The sequence below is a fragment of the Chiloscyllium plagiosum genome, unplaced genomic scaffold (assembly GCF_037043375.1).
Source record: "Chiloscyllium plagiosum isolate Xiang-an unplaced genomic scaffold, Cpla_swu_hap1 HiC_scaffold_10, whole genome shotgun sequence".
Lineage (NCBI taxonomy): Eukaryota > Metazoa > Chordata > Chondrichthyes > Orectolobiformes > Hemiscylliidae > Chiloscyllium > Chiloscyllium plagiosum.
In genome coordinates this window covers 24,284,348-24,310,616 of record NW_028270148.1, presented here as the reverse complement: position 1 = coordinate 24,310,616, position 26,269 = coordinate 24,284,348, and the positions used below count along the sequence as shown (strand labels likewise).

General features: G+C 43.7%; 1 protein-coding gene across 1 annotated transcript in view; it reads left to right on the top strand.

Annotated features, from left to right (window-relative positions):
- The first annotated feature begins 4,790 nt into the window (after window positions 1–4,790).
- Window positions 4,791–26,269, top strand: part of ttc27 (tetratricopeptide repeat domain 27) — a 210,387-nt gene continuing 188,908 nt past the window's right edge. Inside the window, exon 1 of the mRNA XM_043695515.2 lies at window positions 4,791–4,952. Within this exon, the coding sequence (XP_043551450.1) occupies window positions 4,883–4,952 (70 nt within the window). The 5' untranslated portion in view covers window positions 4,791–4,882. The remainder of the gene's footprint in view (window positions 4,953–26,269) is intronic.

Genomic DNA, 26,269 nt, shown 5'->3' with positions numbered 1-26,269 from the left:
TAATTCAGATAAATGCGAGGTGCTGCATTTTGGGAAAGCAAATCTTAGCAGGACTTATACACTTAATGGTCAGGTCCTAGGGAGTGTTGCTGAACAAAGAGACCTTGGAGTGCAGGTTCATAGCTCCTTGAAAGTAGAGTCACAGGTAGATAGAATAGTGAAGAAAGCATTTGGTATGCTTTCCTTTATTGGTCAGAGTATTCAGTACAGGAGTTGGGAGGGCATGTTGCGGCTGTACAGGACATTGGTTAGGCCACTGTTGGAATATTGCATGCAATTCTGGTCTTCCTATCGGAAAGATGTTGTGAAACTTGAAAGGGTTCAGAAAAGATTTACAAGGATGTTGCCAGGGTTGGAGGATTTGAGCTATAGGGAGAGGCTGAACAGGCTGGGGCTGTTTTCCCTGGAGCGTCGGAGGCTGAGTGGTGACCTTATAGAGGTTTACAAAATTATGAGGGATATGGATAGGATAAATCGACAAAGTCTTTCCCCTAGGGTCGGAGAGTCTAGAACTAGAGGGCATAGGTTAAAGGTGAGAGGGGAAAGATATAAAAGAGACCTAAGGGGCAACTTTTTCACGCAGAGGGTGGTACGTGTATGGAATGAGCTGCCAGAGGATGTGGTGGAGGCTGGTACAATTGCAACATTTAAGAGGCATTTGGATGGATTTGGAGGGATATGGGCCGGGTACTTGCAGATGGGACTAGATTGGGTTGGAATATCTGGTAAGCATAGACAGGTTGAACTGAAGGGTCTGTTTCCATGCTGTACATCTCTATGACTCTACCGCCTAACAGTGGTTGTGCTTATTTTTCCCCAGCATCCATGTCATATGTGTGCAGGTGTCAGACACAGTGAAGAATAACATGTGTGTAAATCTTTATTTCTCCTGTATTTGCCAGCCAAGGGTCACTGATTGGCCCAGCTTAACAACCCCAATCAATGAGACCCACCTGGCCCTGGTACCAATCAATAGGTTTTGCCACTCAGCAAATGAGGTGAGATTTTGACGTCCCATCCAAACCATATAACTAAAGGGCCATTAGTAACATGTTAAGCATTAATGGATTTTGATGACATCCTTTGTTCAGAATCGGAGTAGGACCATTTGGAGCAGCCATTTTGGCATGGCCTGTTTGGCGCAGCCTATTTTCCCGCAGACCCATTTAGGCGCAGAACTATTTTGGCGCAGATATACGGTAGTCATCAATGAAAATCAACATAATAATAGAATTATTTAATGGGTAGTTTCCAGTGGTTTGTAGTTATTTGTGTATTAACTGCATTTAGTCTGTGATTAGTCCACTCCTAACCGTGGTTCCTCAAAATTTCTAAAAAAAACCCATTAAATTCCCTGAATTTCTTTAATTTCAACGGAATATCGTGCCCTCCCAAGAGATGTACAAGTTCAAAGTCACAGTTGATAATATCAGAGCGGCATTCGGGCTATATTTCCAGAATCATTTCAAATAATTTATCATATGTTGTTTGTAACTTATTTGGGAGTAAAGCATACAACAGTGGGAACACACCTTTATGTATTTCCCCTAACTTATCAACTTATAACTTTTTTGATATTTTCAGAAACTCGGCATTCCTTTTTCTTCCAAATATAAGAATTCTGCAGGTGGTGCTACAGCTGTCGGCTAGTAAAAGTTGTTCTTCATTATATTCGTTAACAGAATTTGTTTTAAAGCTATCTGGAATTACAAGTTCTTCTAAATTTATTGGATTTACTGGGTAAGCAGCAATTTCTTTCCTTGTCCTATGAACCATTTTCTTCAGCACTCTGTTGTTAAGCATCGTTCCTTGGCAAGCTTCCGACATTTTCTAGGCACTCGTTAATCACTTGTAAAGTTCCCTCTCCAGTTGTTTTTCTTTGACTAGTTATTTTAATAATAACTACAAACTACTGGAAACTACCCATTTAATAATTCTACTATTATGTTGATTTTCGTTGATGACTACTGTATATCTGCGCCAAAATAGTTCTGCGCCTAAATGGGTCTGCAGCAAAATAGGCTGCGCCAAATAGGCCACGCCAAATCGCTCAGCCAAAATGGCTGCACCGAATGGTCCTAAATCTGTTCAGAATTGGCTGAGATAGACATTTTGTTTCCTTGTCCTTTGTGTTGGTTTGACTGAAATGTCTGTACCATGCAAGAAGTGTGCCATTTCAGGGAGGTGATCCTGTGGTTACTGCTGATCAGAACTTGACAGAAATTATAGTCAATTGGCATCATGTGATCAGTGTTGTCCATGTCAGTCCAGCAGTGTATATTTTTAAAGAAAATTTAACTTTTCTAAATATTCGGATCTTGTCTTCCTTCCCATTGGGCATTACACAATGATACATTCCACAAAAAGCAAAGTTCCTAGTACTGAACACTCTAGAATCCCACTAGAAACAGCCTGTTAGTCCCAAAACCACCAATAGGCCATGACTTTACTTCTTACCACTGAAACAATTTTGCATCCAACTATCCACTCTGTCTTGGGTCACATTAATTACTTGATCTGTTTACTATTTAGAGCCTTATCAAAAGCTTGACTGAAATCTGGTGTAATCCATCAAATAAACAGCCCTCAGCAGCATCTTTGTTACCATCCCAAAAGAATTAATAGTCGTGATCAGATATGAGCATTCCTTAATGCTGATTGTTTTCTGATTACACTGTAATCATTGGTAAACAGGAACTCAGCACCAACACTGTCAAACAGCAGATGTGTCTTTCCAGTGGTGCCAGTGTGTGCCTGCTGTCTCCTTGCTGCTCCATTCCTGACCTCTCTCTGCCACCTCTCACCCAGCCATAACCATAAGCACTCAGCCTTGTATGCTTCTCCATCTCTCACCTGCCTACATCATGACTATGACAGTGAGGAATGAGATGATGGAGCTAGGCATCAAACAATTGGGGGAGGGAGGAAGTAAGGGGTTTTGAGTAAGGCAGAGGCAGCGTCTGCTTGTCAAAGATGTGCCTTCTCAACCCTCCCAGCTCCTGTGTCTGGGAGGACTCTGTGAAGATAAGTGGCATATTTAATGCAGGCAGCTGCCCAGAGTGATATCACTAACTGCATGTGCGGGAAATTGTTCACTCATCAATATATGCAGTTTTGTGATTGAAGAGATGTGCTGTTCTTCAATAATTTCCAATTGTTTTTCTCGCACTGACATTATGCTGATTTGTCTATAATTGCTGTGTATTCATTTTCTCCACTTTGTAGCATTTTTTAATGTTAGCTGTCCTATCAAGACAGGATTGGAAAATGATAAGAGACTCTGCCATTGCTTTCTTCCATTAAAAGACTTAAATATTTGAGTTTGGGTATTTATCATTTTCATCGATTGTTGATATTTTCTCTCTCACTATGTAAATTTCACCTAACGTTCCTCTTCCCTGATTATGTCTGTATCATCCTTCTCCTGTTAAAACAGAAGCAAAATATTAATTAAAAACCATACCAAAGTTGTCTGTCTCCACAAAAAAAACAATTCTATGGTCCATATCAAGCCCCATACTTTATTTTAAAAATCTTTACATTTTTCTGCTACACACTTTCAAATTTCTCCTGTCTCCCTCAGATATATTCTGTTGCATTGCTCTTGTGGAGCTTCTCTATTGCACTTATCCTCCTTTAACTGTCCATTTCTCTGTTGCACTGCTCCTCTCTTTCTCTCTCACATTTTCACTTTCTGTCACTCACTCCCACTTCCTCACTTATCTACAACAATGGCATCATCAAAAAATGTACTAAACTCTCCAGGTATATCTTTTACATGAAAACCAGGATAAACTGAATTTGGTCAATTATGACCAGTCAGTCTACACTCAATCATCAGGAAAATGATGCAAGGAATCATCAATAGTACTTTCTGTAGCCCCACACCTATCATGACCCTGCCTCCAGCCACATCGTCCAGTTGCCCCACATCTAACCTTGTCACACCCCAGCCTCTCCCCTCCAGAGCCTTCTCCTGTAAACAAACTCTTCCCCTTCTGGCTCCTCACCAAACACCATCCCGAATTCACATGGCCTCCCCTCCTCTCTGGAACCCCTTCCCCCTTCCCTTCATTCAAATCCCAAAATATACAAAGTTAAAAATCACACAACACCAGGTTATAGTCCAACAGGTTTAATTGGGAGCGCTGCTCCTTCATCAGGTGACAACCACCTGATGAAGGAGCAGCACTCCGAAAGCTCGTGCTTCCAATTAAACCTGTTGGACTATAACCTGGTGTGTGATTTTTAACTTTGTACACCCCAGTCCAACACCATCACCTCCAAATCAAAATTTACATGGTTGGCCTGAGGAGGTGGATGCATATTTTGGGTTTTGAATGAAGGGCTGGAGGAAGGGGGTTCCAGGGAGGAGGGGAGGCCATGTGAATTCAGGGTGGAGGCAGGGAGAGAGTGCTGCCATGGGGTGGTGGTTGGTGAGGAGCCAGAAGGGGAAGAATTTGGTGAGAGGGGAAAGCCAACCCCTTCACCCTTCCCTCTGCACCTGCTCCCATTTTATTACCCTCCATCTGGCACCTGCCCCCACTTCATCACCCTCCATCCACACCCACTGCTTGGGGAGGGGCGGGGCGAGATTGCTCCTGATCACCAGGCCACGCCCCCTCCGGCAGACCTGCCCTCAAGGCCACACCCTGCACTAAGCCCCGCCTCTCCCCTTGAGCGCCGCACTATACCGCCCCTTCACCTTAGGCCCCGGACGCGCACAAACTCCGCCCCTGCACCAAGCCCCGCCCTCACCCCCCAGGCCCCGCCCCCTCGCCCGGCCTGTCCTGAGCCGCTGTCATGGCCGCCGTGTAGTTTTTCTGGACGAGAGCACATGGGACAGGGCTGAGGGAGACTGAGAGACCAGATCCGGGACAGCATGGCCGCTGCAGTCGAGCTGTCGCTGCTGCGTGGCTTCCGGAGTGAGGCGGAGGCCAGCGGAGGGAAAGGTAAAAGCCGCGGAGAGGCAGGGAGGGAGTGGGCTCGAGGTCACGACATGGACAGGATCACCCCCCAAACTATACCCTCGCCCCTCTCCCACCCACCACCCCGTGCCCCTGCACACTCACGCCCAACGCACCACCCTCCCCCAACCCCTACCACCCCAACACACCATCCCCTCCCCCTGCCCTCTCTCCCCCCAACCTACCATCACATTCCCCACCCCTTCAATGCCCTCACCCCCAACCCACTATCCACTTTCCCCCACACCGCCCCATCGCTCTCCCCCCTGACCTGTCGCTCCCCCCCATGCCCCGTCGCTCCCCCCATGCCCCGTCGCTCCCCCCCATGCCCCGTCGCTCCCCCCCATGCCCCGTCGCTCCCCCCCCATGCCCCGTCGCTCCCCCCCCATGCCCCGTCGCTCCCCCCCCATGCCCCGTCGTTCCCCCCCCATGCCCCGTCGCTCCCCCCCCATGCCCCGTCGCTCCCCCCCCATGCCCCGTCGCTCCCCCCCATGCCCCGTCGCTCCCCCCCCATGCCCCGTCGCTCCCCCCCATGCCCCGTCGCTCCCCCCCATGCCCCGTCGCTCCCCCCCATGCCCCGTCGCTCCCCCCATGCCCCGTCGCTCCCCCCCCATGCCCCGTCGCTCCCCCCCATGCCCCGTCGCTCCCCTTCCTGCCCCGTCACCTCCTGCCCCCTACACCCATTTCCTCCCGCCCCCTTCATCCCCACCACCTCCCCCCTGCCCTCAATACACTCCCTTCTCCCCATACATTCACTCTCCCCCGCCCCCATCACATCAGCCTGGTCCTACCCATCACGCTCACTCCTGTGCCACCCCCCATATCACGCCTGCCCAATGTGAGCCCCCATCATGCCTGCCCTGTGAACCTCCATTATATCTGTCCCTGTGCCCCCAAATACGTATGCCCATAACACCCCCATCACGTCCAGCCCCATGTCACCTCATCACATTCTCCACCCCATGTCGCCCCATCATAGCCGCTCGCTCTCCCAACATGTCGTCTTCCCCCCGCACCGCCAAACAAGCCCTGCTACCAACCCCTCGCCCCTTCAGTTGCCTGTGTTTCCATCCCCTGTTGGCTCCTAACACACTCCTGCACCCCCAAACACGTCCACTGCCTGAAAACCTGCCCCCTCTGCTATTGGAGCCCCTATTCTGCTGTTAGATTCATAGGGTCTTGCACGGCGTTGCTGGTGATGGTTCCCAAGGGATTTGAGGTGTCTGCTGTATGTTGCCAACGCGCGCACGGACACACAAGCACACACACACACACTTGATGCCCCATAGGCCATGAGCCTGATGCTGGGTTTGAGGTTTCAGAACTGGTTTAGGCTGTCCAGGGGCTCATTGTGGATCTTGGTAGTAGGGGCCAGAGTTGTGTTGGATGTAATATGGTAGAGAACCTTTGTTTTCCATATTTTTAGCCAAAGGCCCATTTGCTCACGTGATGGTGTTTTGAAGCTCGGACATAGCTCACATGAAATTGTCATCTTGGTACTGCAGCTCAAAAGGTTTTGAGATGGTCTTGGATCTGCGTTGAGATGATACAGATTGAGAACAGTTTTCCGCCTGTCTTGTAGAGGTGCTTCACTCTACTGAGAAACTTCAAGGATATGGTGTGGAGTGCCACGCTGAGGAAGATGGAGAAGAGTATTGGTGCAATAACACACTCTTCCTTCACCCCACCTTGCAGTCATATTGTATCTGTGGTGGATCTATTGGGGAGAATCTTGGCTTGCATCCCTTCATTCAGCATTTGGAAGATAATGAATTTCTGTGGGCAGCCAAAAATTAGGAGGATGCTCCATGGTCACTCTTTGTTGATAGAGTTAAAGCCTAGGAGGCAATGTAGAGGTTACTGCTATCCCTCTGCATTTCTCTTGGACTTACCTCACTGTGAAGATCATGTGCCTCTTAGAGTCATAGAGATGTACAGCATGGAAACAGACCCTTCGGTTCAACCTGTCCACGCCGACCAGATATCCCAACCCAATCTAGTCCCACCTGCCAGCACCCGGCACATATCCCTCCAAACCCTTCCTATTCATATACCCATCCAAATGCCTCTTAAATGCTACAATTGTACCAGCCTCTACCACTTCCTCTGGCAGCTCATTCCATACACGTACCACCCTCTGCATGAAAAAGTTGCCCCTTAGTCTCTTTTATATCTTTCCCCTCTCACCCTAAACCTATGTCCTCTAGTTCTGGACTCCCCAACCCCAGGGAAAAGACTTTGCCTATTTACCCGTTGTTAGACGGAATTTGCATTGTGATGCCAGGAGAGAGTTCTTCAGTCATTTGAAGAAGGCAGTTGAAGAGGATACTTTCCTTTGGCAGTCAGTGGAGATACTCTCATTGCTGCGGTCAGTCTTATGCCTTTCACCTGAAGATAGTCACAAGTACAGCGTTGCAGAGAACCCTGGCATGCTTTCCTCCTTCCAAATTTATACTGAAGTTGCGTTTTCATGCCAAATGTGCTTCAAAACTATATTTTAACATTTTGGTGGGGCTTCCATCTGCACCAACGGCTTTGTAGGTTTTGCATGGCCATTTCAATCTCTCATCAGATTGGGGTTGTACAAACGGTGCTGGGCAGCATGGATGTTGTCAAGACCATCCACATTGCCAACTGAGTCTCAGACAACGAGATCCCTGAGTGCCCCTTCCAATGAGCACTCGCTGCCTGTCAGTCCTTATTGAGCATAATTCCGTTCATATCATGGTGTGGTAGGTCCTTGAGTGCTTAGGCCAAGGAAGGTCTTGACTGCCAATACGTGTGCCCCCTTTAGAAAAGGTAAACCAAAAGAAAACACACATTCCATGGGGTTGGCTGTGCCATACCAGTTGACTATTTCAGTGAATCCCCTTTTGGATAAATATGTGCCTCATTACTCTTTCGTCTGTCCCCATCCCAGAAGCAGTACACTACAATTATCGGTGTGAACACCACAGATCACTGAAAACGCCTGATGAGCCCAAAGGAGAGTTCATCTGCAGCCTTGATCAATCATAGAGATATACAGCACGGAAACAACTCATCCATGCCGACCAAATATCCCAACCTAATCTAGTCCCACTTGCCCATATCCCTCCAAACCCTTCCTATTCATATACCCATCCAAATACCTCTTAAATGTTGCAATTGTACCAGCCTCCACCACTTCCTCTGGCTGCTTATTCCATACATGCACCACCCTCTGTGTGAAAAAAGTTGCCCCTTAGGTCTCTTTTATATCTTTCCCCTCTCAACCTAAACCCTCTAATTCTGGAATCCCAAAACCCAGGGAAAAGACTTTGTCTAATTATCCTATCCATTCCTCTCATGATTTTAGAAGCTTCTATAAGGTCAGGCTGAGGCACTTGGGGCTGTTTCCATTGGAGAAAAGAAGGTTTAGGGGTGACTTGATAGAGGTGTACAAGATGATTAGGGGTTTAGATAGGGTCGACAGTGAGAATCTTTTTCCACGTATGGAGTCAGCTATTACAAGGGGGCATAGCTTTAAATTAAGGGGGGGTAGGTATAGGACAGATGTTAGGGGTAGGTTCTTTACTCAGTGAGTCGTGAGTTCATGGAATGCCCTGCCAGTAGCAGTGGTGGACTCTCCCTCATTATGGGCATTTAAACGGGCATTGGATAGGCATATGGAGGATAGTGGGCTAGTGTAGGTTAGGTGGGCTTGGATCGGCGCAACATCGAGGGCCGAAGGGCCTGTACTGCGCTGTATTCTTCTATGTTCTATGTCACCCCTCTAGCCTCCGATGTTCCAAGGAAAACAGCCCCAGCCTATTCGACCTCTCCCTATAGCTCAAATCCTCCAACCTTGGCAAGATCCTTGTAAATCTTTTCTGAACCCTTTCAAATTTCGCAACATCCTTCTGATAGGAAGGAGACCAGAATTGCACGCAATATTCCAACAATGGCCTAACCAATGTCCTGAAAGGCCGCAACATGACCGCCCAACTCCTGTACTCTATACTCTGACCAATAAAGGAAAGCATACCAAACACCTTCACTATCCTATCTACCTGTGACTCTACTTTCTAGGAGCTATGAATCTGCATTCCAAGGTCTCTTTGTTCAGCAACACTCCTGAGGACTTTACCATTGAGTGTATAAGTCCTGCTAAGATTTGCTTTCCCAAAATGCAGCACCTCACATTTATCTAAATTAAACTCCATCTACCACTCCTCAGCCCATTGTCCTGTGTCCGAAAAGAAGATGGCATAATTCTCCTTGCTGATTTCAGTGCCAGGTAGGAGGGTCTGAAACCTCTAGATTTGCACCATTACCAAGGAAAGAATGGGGAAGATATTCTACAGCAGAGTCCTCCTCCTGGTGTACATAGATCATGGCCTGGTCATAACAAACCCTGTGTTTTGTTAGAGAGACAAGCACATTTAACATCTTCCACAACTTGACCTTGTTCAAATGAGGGACTGCATGGATGTCAGGATTGTCCACATCATGACAGGATCTAAGGACTACTGGACAGACCATCGCCTAACCTAGTCTATTATCTCAATCAACGTGGACCAAAATGCACTTGCAGAAGTGCTACTGCCAAAAACTCAATGTCAGTGAACTCCAGGATTCTGAGAAGAAATACCTACATAGTCAGCACCTCACATTCAACCTGATGAAGCTCAGCGAACAGAAATATCAATGTCCATAGTACGTGGTTCCATATTTTCTAATCCACCTGCTCAGGGATTAATACAGTCTGTGGAGCAGGTGCACTTGAACCTGGGTCTCCTAGTCCTGAATTAGGGACACTACCATTGCACAACAAGATACTGGTTACACTTAAATCCATCATTAGTAGCACATATGAAGGTATTTCGTATTTTGATGCAAGGAAACACCAAGACTGGTGACTAGGGTGATCCTGGAGCTATTAAATAGCAAGCACAAGGCATTCCTGAACTGGAAGCACTACCAAAACTCCAGGGAAATAAAGCAGGTCTGCAAACAAAAATTTGGCAGCTGTAATATAATTTGAGGAAAATGTGTGATTAAGCACTTTGGCAAGAAGAATAAAGCAGGTTAATATTATTCAAATTGAGAAAGACTGCAGAAAATTATAGCAAAGGGGAATTTGAAGGTCCACATATATGAGTCACAAAAAACTAGCATCAAAGTTCAATGGGTAATTTGGAAGGCAAATGGAATGTTGGTCTTAATTCCAAAGGGAATGGTGTATAAAAATAAAAATTGATAAAACTATAGAAGCCACTAATCAGACCACACCTGGAAACCTGTGAACAGTTTTGGATCCTTTACCTAAGGAAATGTATTGGAGGCAGTCCACAGAGTGTTCACTCAGTTGGTTCTGGGTATGGAGGGATTTTCGTATGATGGGAGGTTGGGTAGAAAGAACATGTCCTCCATTAGAGTTTAGAAAAATGAGAGGAGATCTTATTGAAACTTGCAAGATTCTTCAGGGGCTTTGCTGGGTAGATGTGGAGAAATTGATTCCCTTTGTGGGAAACTCTAGGACCAGAGGGTATATTCACTATGTAAGAGGTTCTACCTTTTGAGATGAGGAATGTGTGGATTCTTCATTGCAGAGATTTGTTGAGGCCGATTTAAGGCTGAAATGCACAGATTTCTGGATGTAAGTTTGCTCGCTGAACTGGAAGGTTCATTTTCAGATGTTTTGTCACCATACTAGGTAACATCATCAGTGAGTTTCCGGTGAAGCACTGTTGTTAGTGACCTGCTTTCTATTTATGTGTTGAGGTTTCCTTGGGTTGGTGATGTCAGTTCCTGTGGTGATATCATTTCCTGCTTTATTTCTCAAAGGGTGGTAAATGGGGTTCTAGGTTGATTTTTTTTGTAAATATATTTATTAGCAATTTTTTTAACTTTACAAACATATAAAATTATTGAAAGAAACAATCACAAATATCAGTATAATATTCAGAAAAAAAAACACAAATTACAATACAACTACTATCTACTAACTATATACCTACTGTATAATACAAAGCAAACCCAAAAAGTAGAAAAGCAAAACGAACCAAAAAAACCCACAAAATACAGAACAGCTATGCTTGGCGCAAGGCTCCCAAACAAAGGAACGGGAGCATTGTATACATACCCGTACTAACTCGGGAGACCCCCTTCAGGGCTTGACAAATCTAATCATCCTGGTTAAACAAAGGCCCTAGTTAACATAAATGATAAATCTATATCCAAACAACTCAAGTAGGGCTGCCATGTCTTATAAAAATGGTCTGTTGTGTGGTGCACCATGTTTGTGAAAATGTCCAAGGGAATGTGCTCGATAATTAATTTCTGCCATCCCAGCAAGCCCGGCGGCTTCTCAGACACCCAATTCATCAGAATATTCTTCCGTGCACAGTGTGCAAGAATATTAAATAGTTTCTTCCCATGCCGGTCCAAAGATGGTAAATTTGCTAGACCTAAGAGGAGAGAAATCGGGTCTACTTTGACTTCAATCCTCAATACCCTCCCTATCTCTCCTGCCACAGTGCTTCAATAAACACGGAGCCTGTGGCAAGTCCAGAAGCAATGGGTAAGAGTACCTACACTTATTTTACATTTGGGCACACTGAAGATGCCCCTTTTTTAAACTTCACCAGATGGCTTGGTGCCAGATGAACCCTGTGCAGAACCTTTAACTGCGTAGCGCATGTTCTGTTACAGATTGAGATCTTTTGAGTATTTTCCCATATGTTCTCCCATGTTTCAGAAGAGATCTCCACTCTCAGCTCTTGCTCCCAGACCTCACATAACCGGTTAATATCCTGCCAAGCCCTGCCACCCAGCAAGCGATAGAGGGCACTAACTGAAAGGGTGCTTGTGGAATGTAGCAACAACCTCTCTGTATCGGGGCTTATAGGGCTTCGTGAGAAGCGTAGTCTTCTTCTGGATGAAATCCCTAACCTTCAGGGAGCCCGACAATTCGGAGATTTAACCTCCGACCTCGATTTTCGAGGTCGTCGATATGGTTTCGCAAAGCCCGCACCTCTCACTCCAGCACCTGGATCCGACTGGATGAGGACTCTATCGCAGCTTCTGAAGCCTTAGTTCGACCCTTCACCTCCTCCAGCCACGCCCCGAGGCCCTGGATCTCCTGCTCCTGCTTCAGCAGCATGGATGTGATAGGTTGGACCTGGGCATGAATCTCCCCACCGATTTCCTCAATCGCACCTTTCAAGGTAAGTCTCTCCATTGCCGCAGCCAATTCCTGTGAGTCTGTCAGGTCCCCGGGGGGGGTTCAGGAGAGGCTGCTGCTGCTGCAGTCTCTGGTGTGGTAGGTGCTGCAGGGGAGTGTCCTCCCTGCTGCTGTTTGCTTGCTCCTTTTCCCTTTGACATCCTCCCCACTCCCAAATATTAACAAATATGTGTTCTGTAAGGCTTTAAAGAAATATTTCCATCACATAAGTTGGCCAGGGATGGCAAAAAACACTGTTATGCCTTGGCTGTTAGGCAGAGCTGTCCACAGCAGTTCTACAGAATCGCCGCCATTTTGCCGAGTCCGATGTGTTTTTTTGATAGAGTTCTGGCTGGAATGCCATGCTTCTAGGAATTCTCGTTTGTGTCTCTGTTTGCCTTACCCTAGGATGGATGTGTTGTCCCAGTCAAAGTGGTGTTCTTCCTCATCTATATGTAAGGATATTAGTGAGAGTGGGTCATGTCTTTTTGTGGCTAGTTGGTGTTCATGCATCCTTGTGGCTAGTTTTCAGCCTGTTTGTCCAATGTAGTGTGTGTTACAGTTCTTGCAAGATATTTTGTAAATGACATTAGTTTTGCTTGTTGTCTGTATAGGGTCTTTCAAGTTCATTAGCTGCTGTTTTAGTGTGTTGGTGGGTTTGTGGGCTACCATCATGCCAAGGGGTCTGAGTAGTCTGGCAGTCATTTCTGAAATGTCTTTGATGTAGGGGAGAGTGGCTAGGGTTTCTGGACACGTTTTGTCTGCTTGTTTGGGTTTGTTACTGAGAAATCAGCAGACTATTTTATTGGGTACCTGTTCATTTTGAATATACTGTATACGTGATTTTCCTCTGCTCTTCATAGTTCCTCTGTGCTGCAATGTGTGGTGGTTCATTGAAATAATGTTCTAATGCAGCTTTGTTTGTGGGTTTTGGAATGATTGCTTCTGTAGTTCAGTATTTGGTCCGTATGTGTTGTTATCCTATACACGCTGGTTTGAAGTTCCCCATTGACTGTTCGCTCAAAGTGACATCTAGGAATGACAGTTTGTTGGTTTCCTCCTCTTCAGTGAATTTTACACCAGTAAGGGTATTATTGATGGTCTTGAAGGTTTCCTCTAATTTGTTTCGTTTAGTGATGACAAAGGTGTCATCCACGTAGCATCTATGGTTGGCAGAGCTGTTTGTTTGAGTCTCTGCGTTACTGCCTCTGCTAAGAACCCTGATATCAGAGATCTCATGGGTGTTGTGTTGGTTTGTTTGTAAGTTATGTTATTGAAATCGAAGTGGGTGGTAAAGCATAGGTCCACTAGCTTGATAATGTTGCCCTTGCTGATGAAGTTGGTGGTGTTAGGTGTATGTGTCTTTGATTCTCCAAATCGCGTAGTCAGTGTTTCCTTGGTCAGGTTGATGTTGATGGATGTGAACAGGGCTGTTACGTCAAAGGAGACCATTATTTCATCCTTGTCTATTTTGGTGTCTTTGGTGTTCAGGAATTCTTGGATGGAGTGGCATGGGTCTTCTACTAATTGTTTTAGTCTTTGGTGTAGCTCCTTGGCTAATGTGTACGTTGGTGTTCCAGGTAGCGAGACTATGGGTCTGAGGGGGGCTCCTGCTTCGTGAATTTTGGTTATCCCGTAGAAGCGTAGTGTGTTGGATCCGCCTGGTTTTATTTTTTGGAAGTCTGTCTTATTTAGTTCTCCAGACTTCTGAAGTTTTTTGACTAGGGCTGTGATTCGGTTCTTTAGTTGTGAGGTTGGGTCTATTGCCACCTGTTGGTAGGTGTCAGTATCTGCAAGCAGTGCGTTTGCTTTCTCAATGTCGTCTCTTAAGTTTAAAATGACTGTCAAGCGTCCTTTGTCTGCAGGTAGGATAACAATTGTTACAACATGAGGTAAACTCTCCTGCCTAGTGTAAGCCGGCAACACAGAAAAGATTTATCCCATGCAGTAATCTGTGAAAATTCAAGACGCGAAGACCTATTTAAAGTAAAAATTTACAACTTTATTTCTTGAAGTATACCAGAGAACAATTAACTAACAACTATTTGCAACTCCTCTCTAACCTATCTTTTACCTTCCCTTCCACAATACTAGACCGATAAAACTCCCGATCATTATTTACAAAACAAAGCTTCTTATCTCAAAACCAGGTAGCTTTCAGTTTTCTCTGTATTCCTGTTGTCTTTTCTTGTTCTTGGGGATTCTGCTTCACAGGTCCCTGATCGGTAAAGGTACCCTTTAAGAGAGCTATTTTTCAGACGGTCTTTACATGCTGGTGGCTGACAGTTCTCCTCCCAACTGTTCAATGTTCCCTAGTCTTCTACCCCCCAAAGCATCGGATTGTATCATTGGCTTTTAAGATTTTCAATATACTCAATTCAAACTGGATTGGAGTTTGGTATTTTCGGGGTATAATTTAAACTGATTGGCCTAATTCAAATCTGTTTTATTGTTCCCACACAACCAGCGACCCTAGTTATCCCAGTAGCTGGAGCACATGTTACATTGTATCTTTTTTTCAGAACACTTGGTGCTGTCAAGTAGTTTTTGCTAGCTTCTAACTCTCTTTAAAGGTACAGTACACCCACATCTTCATAACACCTCCCCCCTTAAGAAAAATTGAACCATCATAATTAAAAGATGGCTTTCTTTTTAACCACAGATCATCCAAACATACAGATCACTTTAAGTTCATCTTAACTTCTTCCTATATATGCATAACATTAAATACAAATCTCATCTAAATTCTATCAGTTAAATCCACGATAACGCATCTGCAATTACATTCTTACGACCCGCAACATGTATGATTTTTAAATTAAAAGTCTGTAACATAAGACTCCAATGAAATACTGTCATATTCTTGTCTTTAAAGCGTTCTAAGAATGTAAGTGGATTGTGATCCATGTACACCACCGTCTCCGACACATTGTTCGTGACATACACATGAAAATACTGTCAGGCCAGTTCCAATCTCAATAGTTCTTTTTCGATTGTGGAGTATTTCCTTTGGTGGATGTTGATCTTCTTTGAAAAGTAACCAACTGGCAGTTCAGTCCCATCCTCCCCTTCCTATAGGAGTACAGCTCCAACTCCTATGTCACTTACACTGATGTCAATTTTAAAAGGTTTTGAGAAGTTTGGTGTAACTAAAACTGGTTTGGTGGTTAATGTTGATTTTAAATGTCCGAATGCGTCCTGGCATGGTTCTGTCCACCAAAACTTTGTGTTCTTCTTCAGCAAATCGGTTAACGGTGCCACAACACTGCTGTTTGGAACAAACTTTCGATAGAATCTGCTGAGTCCTAAGAATGGAAGCACCTCTTGCTTTGAGGTTGGTCGTGGAAATTCCTCGATGACCTTCGTCTTTGCTTTCCATGGGGTCAACCTTCCATGACCGATATAATGTCCCAAGAACGTCATCTCTGCTTTCACAAATTCCGTTTTATTTAACTTTATCAGCAGTTTTGTTTCTCATAGTCATTCAAAGAGCTTTGCCAACTGTACCATGTGATCTTTCCAGGACTTTCTAAAGATCACTACATCGTCCAAATAGATTGCACAGTTTGTTAACCCAGACACAACTCTGTTCATGAGTCTTTGGAATGTGGCGGGAACATTCTTCATTCCAGTGGCATCACTTTATACTGATCTAACCCATTTGGGGTTACAAAAGCAGAAATTTCTTCCACTGACTCTGATAAAGGTACCTGCCAGTAACTACACATTAAGTCCAACTTGGTGATGTAGCTGGCTTGTCTGACTTTCTTGATATAGTCCACCAGTTGAGGAACTAGATATGAGTACCTTCCAATAATCCACGCAGAATCGTTGAGCCCCTTCCAGTTTGGGAACTAAGATGATCGGTGAACTCTACTTGTTCTGGCTTGGTTCGATGATGTCCTCATCAAGCATGGCCTCCACCTCCTTCTGGAGCTGTCTGGCTTTAAAAGGATTAAGCCTGTTGTTTTATCGGAGCAGTATTCCTCACGTCTACTTCATGTGTAATAGCATTAGTCCTCCACATCTGATTCTTACATATGTCCTTATACTGCAGTAACAAATCTTTCAACTGCATTTTATGCTCCTGAGACAGCTTACTAACCTATCCCACTCCTCAAGGACGACTTCATTTTTAAAATCTATTTTGAGGCACCTCAAAATCCACATCATCTGGATTTGATTCCTCACTCTGCGGGGCGTAACTAACACCTTCTTCTCCAGTTCTTTCGGAATGGCTCATTTAGATTAGATTACTGACAGTGTGGAAACAGGCCCTTCGGCCCAACAAGTCCACACCGACTTGCCGAAGCGCAACCCACCCAGACCCATTCCCCTACATTTACCCCTTCACCAAACACTATGGGCAATTTAGCATGGCCAATTCACCTAACCTGCACATTTTTGGATTGTGGGAGGAAACTGGAGCACCCAGAGGAAACCCACGCAGACATGGGGAGAATGTGCAAACTCCACACAGACAGTTGCCTGAGGCGGGAATTGAACCCGGGTCTCTGGCGCTGTGAGGCAGCAGTGCTAACCACTGTGCCACCATGCCGCCCTGTCTAGTATAATACTGTTTCAGCATGTTCACATGACCGACGCGATGCCTTTTTTTTTCTATCTGGTATCTTTACTAGATAGTTCACCTGACTCAACTTTTTCTCAATTTGATAGGGACCACTAACCCTGGCTTTGAAGGGATCTCCTATCACTGGTAACAGTACTAACATGTCATCTCCTCAGGAAAATGTCCAAGTTTCAGAGCTTTTATCTGCCACCTGTTTCATTCTACACTGTGCCTTCTTTAGGTGCTGTTTAGCTAACTCACCTATTCTAATCTCTCCCTCACCTCTGATCCAAGTATGAGATCTCAGACTTTGGTCCTGTCAATCTTTCTTGAATTAATTTCAAAAGGCCTCTCACTTCACAACCGTATATAAATTCAAAGGGAATGAACTGAGTAGATTCATTTGGGGCATCTCTAATAGCAAACAATACAAATGGGATACCTTTATCCCAATCATTCAGGTAGCCCTGATGGTATGCTCTCAACATGGTATTCAAGATCTGATGTCACCTTTCTAAACCTCCCTGGGATTCGGGATGATACGCACTGGATTTAAAGTGCTGTATACCTAGGCTATCCATAACCACCTTCAACAGCCGAACTGTAAAATTTGACCCTTGGTCCGACTGAATTGCTCTGGGTAGTCCATAACGTGTGAAGAAAACTACTAACTTCTCTACTACCCTTTTTGCCTTGATACTTTATAATGGAATTGCCTCCAGACATCTGGTAGACACACCCATTCTGGTTAACAAGTACTGGTTCCCACTTTTAGTTCTCAGCGGGAGACCTACACGATCAATGATAACCTGCATGAAAGGTTCTTCAAATGGGGGAATTGGCAACAAAGTTGCTGGTCTTATTCCCGCTTGTGGCTTATCTACGTTTGGCATGTATGACATGTGTGGTAAAAGTTAAACAATTAGTTGTGCATTCCAGGCCATTAAAAATGTTTTTGTACCTTAGCCTGAGACTTTCGTACCCCTAGGTGACCTCCTACAGGTAGTTCATGTGCTACCCGTAACACTTCCTGTCTGTATGCTACTGGCTACACAGTCTGGTGCACTTCAGCCCATTTCTCCTCTGCACTAACCTGCTGTGGTCTCCACTCCATCCTAGGATTCTATCTTTCAGATAATAACCCTGTTGCAAGTTCTTTCGCCTTTCAGGACTAAGCACTTCTGTCTGACTCTCTGTCTGTTCAGATTTTTTCTGCACCATTAGGTCAAACAGGGTGTCTGCTAACTGAACCTCAACTCCTTTATCTTTATCTTTACATTTTGCTTCGTGCTGTGACTTATGAGAGTGGGATCTGGTTACTACATAGTCTGGGAAAATACCAGGATATTTCTGTTTTAACTCCTCAGTTTCTTGGTCTTCCTTGGGCTTCTCCACAACATGGGATGTCACTCCCACCTTGGATCCTGCGAAATCACTCCCAAAAACAAACTGAACTCCTGGAACTGACACTCTTGTCAAGCACTTCCACTGTAACTTCCCCAGCCTTGAGTTAGCATTCCAACATGATACCACACTCTCGGATCATAGATCAGAAAGAGTGCGTATTCATTCATCCCTTACTATCAGCGACTGGTTCGATCTTGTGTCTCTCAAATTATAACTTTTTGTCCTTCTCCCCCTGTTCTTTCTGAGTAAAATTTACCCACAGAGGCAAATTCTTTGTAGAGATCAGGTACTAACTCCATATCCAGCCCTGGCCTAGGCTGTGCAATCTCCCGCAGCTCCTTGGCTCCTCTTGGGGTCTCATTTACTACCTTTACTAATGCCACTGGCTTAGTTTCTTTTACCACACCTTTCCCCACAGCGCCTTTCTTTAACGATCAGTACTGTGACTTTGTGTCCTACTTTACCACAGTGAAAACACCTGAGACCTTTCACCTCCTTTCCACCCTCTTGGGCTTCTTTTTTTATCCTGTGGTAAATTCTTACCAGTGCTGTCCACTGTTGGTTTACTAGTGTAAGATCTCCCTTTCTCACAAATCCTATTCCTCACAGGACAAAATTCTGGCCAGAAGCTTGTCTTATGCATCAACATGTACTCATCTGCTAATTCTGCTGCCCTTCTCACTGCCTGAACTTTCTGTTCCTCCATGTGAAATCTTACCATCTCTGCATGTGAGTTTTTAGCAGAATAATCAGTCTTAGAGCCTCAAAGATCTTATCTATTTTCAAAGCACGTACCCATCGATCAAAATGACTATTTAATTCTTTTGAACTCAACATAAGTCTGACCTGGTTCCTTCTTTGTGTTTATGAATCACTGTCTATCTGCTGCTGGTACCAATTCATAAGCACTTAAAATAGCCTGCTTAACCTCTTCATAATCTCTTGACCCCTCATCTGACAGCCTGGCAAATACTGCACTAGCTCTGCCTACCAGTTTAGTCTGAACCAGCATTACTCATATATCCTTGGACCACTCATCTGTCCAACCAATTTTTCAAATGAAATAAAGAAAGCTTCAATATCTTCCTCATCAAAATGTGACAAAGTTTATTATATTAAATAAATCACTACCTTCTCTTTTAATGTCCATCCTGTCAACTTGATTTCGCTGACTAAGTCGCAACTTCTCATGTTCAAATTCTCTTTTTGTCTCTCCCTTTCTTCTCTCTGTCTCTCTTTGCTCAGCTGAGAACCTTCTCTCTTTTTCCTCTCTCTCTCTCTTTCTCTTCCCTCTCCTCTCTCGTTTTCTCTCTCTTCTCTCTCTCTCTCTCTCTCTCTTTCTTTCTTTCTTTCTCTCTCTCTCTCTCTCTCTCTCTCTCTCACTCTCTCTTTCTTCTTTCTTTCTCTCTGTTTTTATCTTCTAACTCCATTTTCCTCAATTGTAATTTAAGTTTCTCGACCTCTACTGCACTTGTCTGTTTCTGTGATACACATTAGTGTTTGAGTAATTACTTTACAATTTCAGCTTTACTTGTGTCCTTGGTCAAACCTAAATCTAGCTTATTTGCTAATTCGTAAAGTATAGCCTTTTTCTTTCCTTATTAACTTTCTGGGCAAATCCCAGAACCTCTAGCAATTTTAAGAGCCATTTCTCTCAATTTTAATTAAATCAACCTCAAGTCACCGAAGTTAAACAAATTGTCTGACTTACGTTTTATTTAAAGACCTAGGACACTAACCTGCAAGTGTTTAAATCTGGGATTTTTCATACCCCCAAATCTATTCAAATCTGTCTAAACCAGTTCAAATCCCAGACAAGCCCCCAAACAGTTATAACACAAGGTAAACTCTCCTGCTTACTGTAAATCATAAACACAGAAAGGATTTATCCCATGCAATAATCTGTGAAGATTCGAGAGGCCAAGAACTATTTCAAGTAAAAATTAACAACTTTACCTGATCGGTAAAGATACCTTTTAAGAGAGCTATTTTTCAGACAGTCTTTACATGCTGGTAGCTGGCAGTTCTCCTCCCAACTGTTCAATTTTCCCTGGTCTTTACCCCTCCCCCCCCCCCAGTTTGTGTCATTGGCTTTTAAGATTGTCAGTATACTCAATTCAAACTAGATTGGACTTTGGTATTTTCAGGGTATAATTTAAACTGATTTGCCTAATTTGAATCTGTTTTGTCATTTCCACACAACCAGTTACCCTAGTTATCCCAGTAGCTGGAGCACATGTTACATTGTATCTTTTTTCAGAACACTTGGTGCTGTCAAGTAGTTTTTGCTAGCTTTTAACTCTCTTTAAAGGTACAGTACTTCCACATCTTCATAACACAATGTTTTTATCTTTTTTGAGTCCTTCACAAGCTTTCCTTTCTTGTATATTGAGTGTGTTTCCTTCCTTGTTCCTGCTTAATGTTGGTGCGACTGTCTCTCTAATGGTTTGCTGGGTTTCTTCTGTGAGTTTGTTGTCTTTCAGTGTTGTTTCTAATGCTGCTAAGAAATCGTTCTTGTCTGGACTAGAGGACATTATTTTCATGAGCCACCACACACTGCAGTACAGAGGAACTATGAAGAGCAGAGGAAACCTACCCATACTGTGTATTCAAAAGATCAGGTACCCAGTGAACACTATGTGCCGATTTCTCAGTAACAAACCCAAACAAGCAGGCAAAACGTGTCCAGAAACCTTAGCCACTCTCCCCTACATCAAAGACATTACAGAAATGACTGCCAGACTACTCAGAGCTCTGGGCATCATGGTAGCCCACAAACCCACTAACACACTAAAACAGCAGCTAATGAACTTGAAAGACCCTATATAGACAACAAGCAAAACTATTGTCATTTACAAAATACCTTGCAAGAACTGTAACAAACACTACATTGGACAAACAGACAGAAAACTAACCACCAGGATAAATGAACATCAACTAGCCACAAAAAGACATGACTCTGTCTCACTAGTATCCCTACATATGGATGAGGAAGAACACCACTTTGACTGGGATAACATATCCATTCTAGGACAAGCCATAACAGAGACATGCATGGGAACTTTTAGAAGCATTCCAACTGGAACTCTATCAGCAAACACATCGACTTGGAACCCCATTAACCACACTTTGAGAAAAAGAACCGGAAATGACATCACTGACCCCAGGAAGCCTGAACACACATAGAAAGCAGCGGGTCACTAACTCAAGTGCTCTCACTGATGATGTTACCTAGTATGGTGACAAAACACTTGTAAACGAACTTTCCAGGTCAGCGAGCAAACGTACATCCAGAACCTCAACCTGAGCTACAAATTTTCTCAAAACTCGCAGACAGATTTCTAATTAGTAGGATGCATCAGCGGTTAAGGGGGAAAAAGGAGGCAAGTGTAGTTAATTGTCAGATCAGCCATGATCCCATTGCATGTTGGAGCAGACTTGATTGAATTCTTCTGAGTCTTATGATCTTGCAGCACTGGTCAGGGTAAAATTCTGCCCTGTTTCTCTTTGGATGGTAGAGTCATAGAGTCACAGAGATGTACAGCACGGAAACAGACCCTACGGTCCAACTTGTCCATGCTGACCAGATATTCCAACCCAATTTCGTCCCACCTGCCAGCACCGGGCCCATATCCCTGCAAACCCTTTCTATTCATATACCCATCCAGATGCCTTTTAAATGTTGCAATTGTACTAGCTTCCAACACTTCCTCTGGCAGCTCATTCCATACACGAACCACCTTCTGCGTGAAAAAGTTGCCCCTTAGGTCTCTTTTATATCGTTCCCCTCTTGCTCTCAACCTATGCCCTCTAGTTCTGGACTCACCTACTCCAGGGAAAACACTTTGTCTATTTATGCTATCCATGCCCCTGATGATTGTATAAACCACTACAAGGTCACCCCTCAGCCTCCCGATGCTCCAGGTAAAACAACCCTAGACTATTCAACCTCTCCCTATAGCTCAAATCCTCCAACCCTGACAACAGTCATGTCAGCAATTTTAAAGGTGATGGTACTTTTGAAACTGCCATTGGAAAACCAGATGGATGTTACTTTCTTTAAATAAAATTTAGTACAGGGAAATAGAGGCAGAGTGAAAAAAGAACAGCTCTACAAGAAACCATTCTTTCAAGCACCTGGCAAAATAGCACTTTCAGTTGATTTACATCCTTGAAATGTACAAGTGTATATTACAGGGGAAAAAAAATTATAGGTCAGCACTTTTACCACGATTTCTGGCCTACTTTTCCAGGTTACCTAATTTTGCAACTTTCATTAAACAAATAGGGGGTTATTATCTCATTTTTCCAACTGCACAGCTGGTTTCTTCTTTTGCATCTGTACTTAGCCGACCCTGAAATGTGAGTTAAATTAATATGTCTTTGTATTTTGTCAATGGTTGGAGCCCAGTCATAGAGGAGTGGCGATGTGGAACAGAATTATTGTAGAAATGTGATTCTTTCGTTCTTCGGTTGATTGAACTGCTGCTTTCGTATGAGATGATAAACTATTGAAATATAAACTTAGACAGATCAAATCTTACATTTATATGGCAACTTTTACAATCTTCGATCAGCTTTAAAAGCAAATAGGTACTTTTAAAGATATAGCCACCATTGTAATATAGCAAATGTGGCAGCTACCTTGCAGACAGTAAGGTTTCCCAAGCTGAACTGTATTCGTAACTTAGATAATTTGTTTTAGCGAGTAATATTGTTCTTAGACGCAAATAAATGGAGATGTTTTGCAAAATGCCCTTTCAAGCAAATAAACATGTCGACTTGAGTCATGGTTTGAGCTATTTAATTTAAAATCTTTTCCTTATGTAAACTGCCTGTTGCTTTCTTTTGCTGCTTTACAATCTGAAACCATGCTTTGCTTGAAGGGTTAACAGCTACCCTGAGTATTAATCAAGTCACCAAAGGCTTATGTTTGTTGGACAGCAGAAAATGTCACACAACACCCATTTGACAATTTGTTTCTATCACATGATCTGCAGAATCTGCAACAGAGTGCTGCCATAGAATGTACCTGTACAAAGAAATGTCCAGTACATAAAGTGAAAGAAACTGTTGCTATCCCAGCCCAATTAAAAGCTTATTGTTAAATTAAATCAGAACAGAGTGAACTGTTATTATAAAAAAAATCAGATAACCACATCAGCCTGGTTGTTAAATACATTTCCTGTCCTGCATGTTATTGGTGATGGAATACATCCATTGGCATCTCTCAGTTGGAGACCTCAATCCCACTGAATTCCCATGACAATTTGTACTTAAGTACAAATTCTGATGAGAAAGTGAAGCAATTCTTATAGAATCTGCAGAAGAAGATGGACATTGAGATACTGGAGGTAGCACATTAAGTTCTTACGGCAACACAAAAAAAACACTCCAACTACATTCCAGATTCATGAACCAGTTGTAACTAGTGACATATCAATGTATAACAATCCCTGGAAAGAGCCATGTGACACAGTTGGAATTCTTACTTAAAGTCTTAAATTAGTTGAAATAGTCATAAATTTTGCTTAGAGTGAATTATGTAAAGTGAAGGTAACTTACCTTGGGCACCACAGGGCTAGATCAACTAGGAGAAAGTGAGGACTGCAGATGCTGGAGACCAGAGTTGAAAAGTGTGGTGCTGGAAAACACAGCAGGCCAGGCAGCATCCGAGGAGCAGGAGAATCGACGTTTTGGGCATAAGCCCTTGTTCAGGAATGAGGTTGGTGTGCCAAGCGGGCTGAGATAAAAGGTAGGGGGGAGGGGCGCTGGGAACACAATAAGTGGAAGGAGGTGAGAGTGATAGGCCGGAGAGGGGGTGGGGGCGGAGAGGTCGGGAAGAAGATTGCAGGTCAAGAGGGTGGTGCTTAATCCGGGGGTTGGGACTGAGATAAGGTGGGGGGAGGGGAAATGAGGAAGCTGGAGAAATCTACATTCATCCCGTGTGTTTGGAGGGTTCTTAGGCGGAAGATGAGGCGCTCTTCCTCCAGGCGTCGTGTGGCCAGGGCCTGGCGATGGAGGAGGCCAAGGACCTGCATGTCCTTGGCGGAGTGGGGGGGGGGAAGGAGTTAAAGTGTTCAGCTTCTTCCCGACCTCTCCTCCCCCACCCCCTCTCCAGCCTATCACCCTCACCCTCACCTCGTTTTCCCAGCACCCTTCCCCCAAATTCCCTTCCCCCTACCTTTTACCTTAGCCCACTTGACACATCAGCCTCATTCCTGAAACGTCGATTCTCCTGCTCCTCAGATGCTGCCTGGCCTGCTATGTTTTTTCAGCACCACACTTTTCACCACAGGACTACGGCAAGCATTGCCAAGGACAGTAAAAGATAAAGACTTTGATAGAATTCCCTGTTCCCAATGCATCTGGGGAAATCATGAGATTTTTGGAGTTGCATATTTTCTCTGGAAATTTGTGTCAAAGTTTAGGACAGTGGCTGTACCTCTAACAAATTTATTACAAAAACCGGACTGTGTAATATGGCCACAAGAGTTCCAAACAACTTCTGGGAAGCTGAAGATGGTCCTAACAAATGAACAGGCCCCTGACTTCACTAAATCTGTAAAGTAGGAATTCTCGTGCATATCCAGAAGCATGGCATTCCAACTGGAACTCTTATCAACAAACACGTTGACTTGAATCCCATTTTACCACCCCCTGAGAAAAAGAACAGAAAATTACATCACCATAGGAAATGATGTCACCACAGGAAATGGCATTGCCAACCCTAGGCAGCTCAAACATATAAATAGAAAGCGGGCATAACCACGAGTGATTCAGTCCGAGACTTGCCGAAGATGTTACCTAGTATGGTGACGAAACGTCTGAAAACAAACCTTCCAGCTCAGCGAGCAAACCTATGTCCAGAACCTCAAACTGAGCTACAAACCTTCTCAAAACTCGCTCACTATAAAGATAATATTGCATTATTAAGAATGTAATGCACTGGAATAGTTTGGGGCTAAGAAGGTGACAAGAAATTGTAACAATCTTGTATAATGAGTGAATAAAGATGAATGAATGCAAGTCTAATTTTTATTTTTTAATAAATCGTCAAGTTTGTATCATATTTGAAAATGGCTTTTCATTTCCCAAGAGTGGACGCATGTTGGGAACATATATTTATATTAAGAACTTTGACGAACTAGAACATTTATACACTGTATTGAAAAGGGTTTTTCCAGATGATTTCTCGGAGTTGGTGTTAAGCAATAATTATTGAAAATGGAAATACTGGAATGTGTTGTGGTTCACTTACTGTTTACAAAAGGTCAGGTGATTTTGTGGAAAGAATGCAAGCTAAAGCTTTAAAGGGAGATAAGAGATGTGTTTTGTGGCTTGTAATTGTTGGATGGACTGATTTGGGAGGCTATATGCTCAAGATTACCTAGCACCAGCCTCTGAACTAACATTTCAGTACACGCCTATCTGCTAATTGATGGGGAAATCTCCAAAAAGCTGGCAGCAAAAAAAAATCCTTCATTCTCTCCTGGAAAGGAAGCAACCTTACAGAGATCTCTTAAAAAGCTATCTTCTGGGAACCGGAGAAATTTCCGGAAATCCGCATCTTTAACTTCCTCTTAAACTCTGAAAGCTGACCAGTTACTTCTAAGTCTTACTGAATCTCATCTGAACTGAAGTCTGATTTAAAGATTACAACAATTCTACAGTTTTAGCATTGCAGTTTTGATAACAGGAAGTTGAATTCACCATGAAGAGTCTCCCTTTTTTTTATCCTTTGAGTTCCACCCTTTGGTTCCACTGGGGTTGGATTTGGCATTTTGTAAAAAAAAACCCTTATCATCATTACAGAGATTCTTGATAAAGCACTTCATTCTCTGCTGCTGGGCTGGCTTGATCTGGGAGCACTTAACTGTCCAATAATGTGAATGCTATTTTATTCCCATCAGTGACCTTGCTCCATCTTGATGTCCATGTAATAACATAATAAATGAAGGAAATAAGACTTCAGTATTTCTTCCCTGAACCGTAAATGTAGACTTGACTGCAAAGGTGCTGTATGCTATAAATGAAGTCTAACTAAGGCATACTTTAAATGTAGGAGTAACTGAAATGCTTACCTATTGCATTTTCCGTCAGCAGGATCCAGTTTTAGCAACCTTATCAATCAGTTGT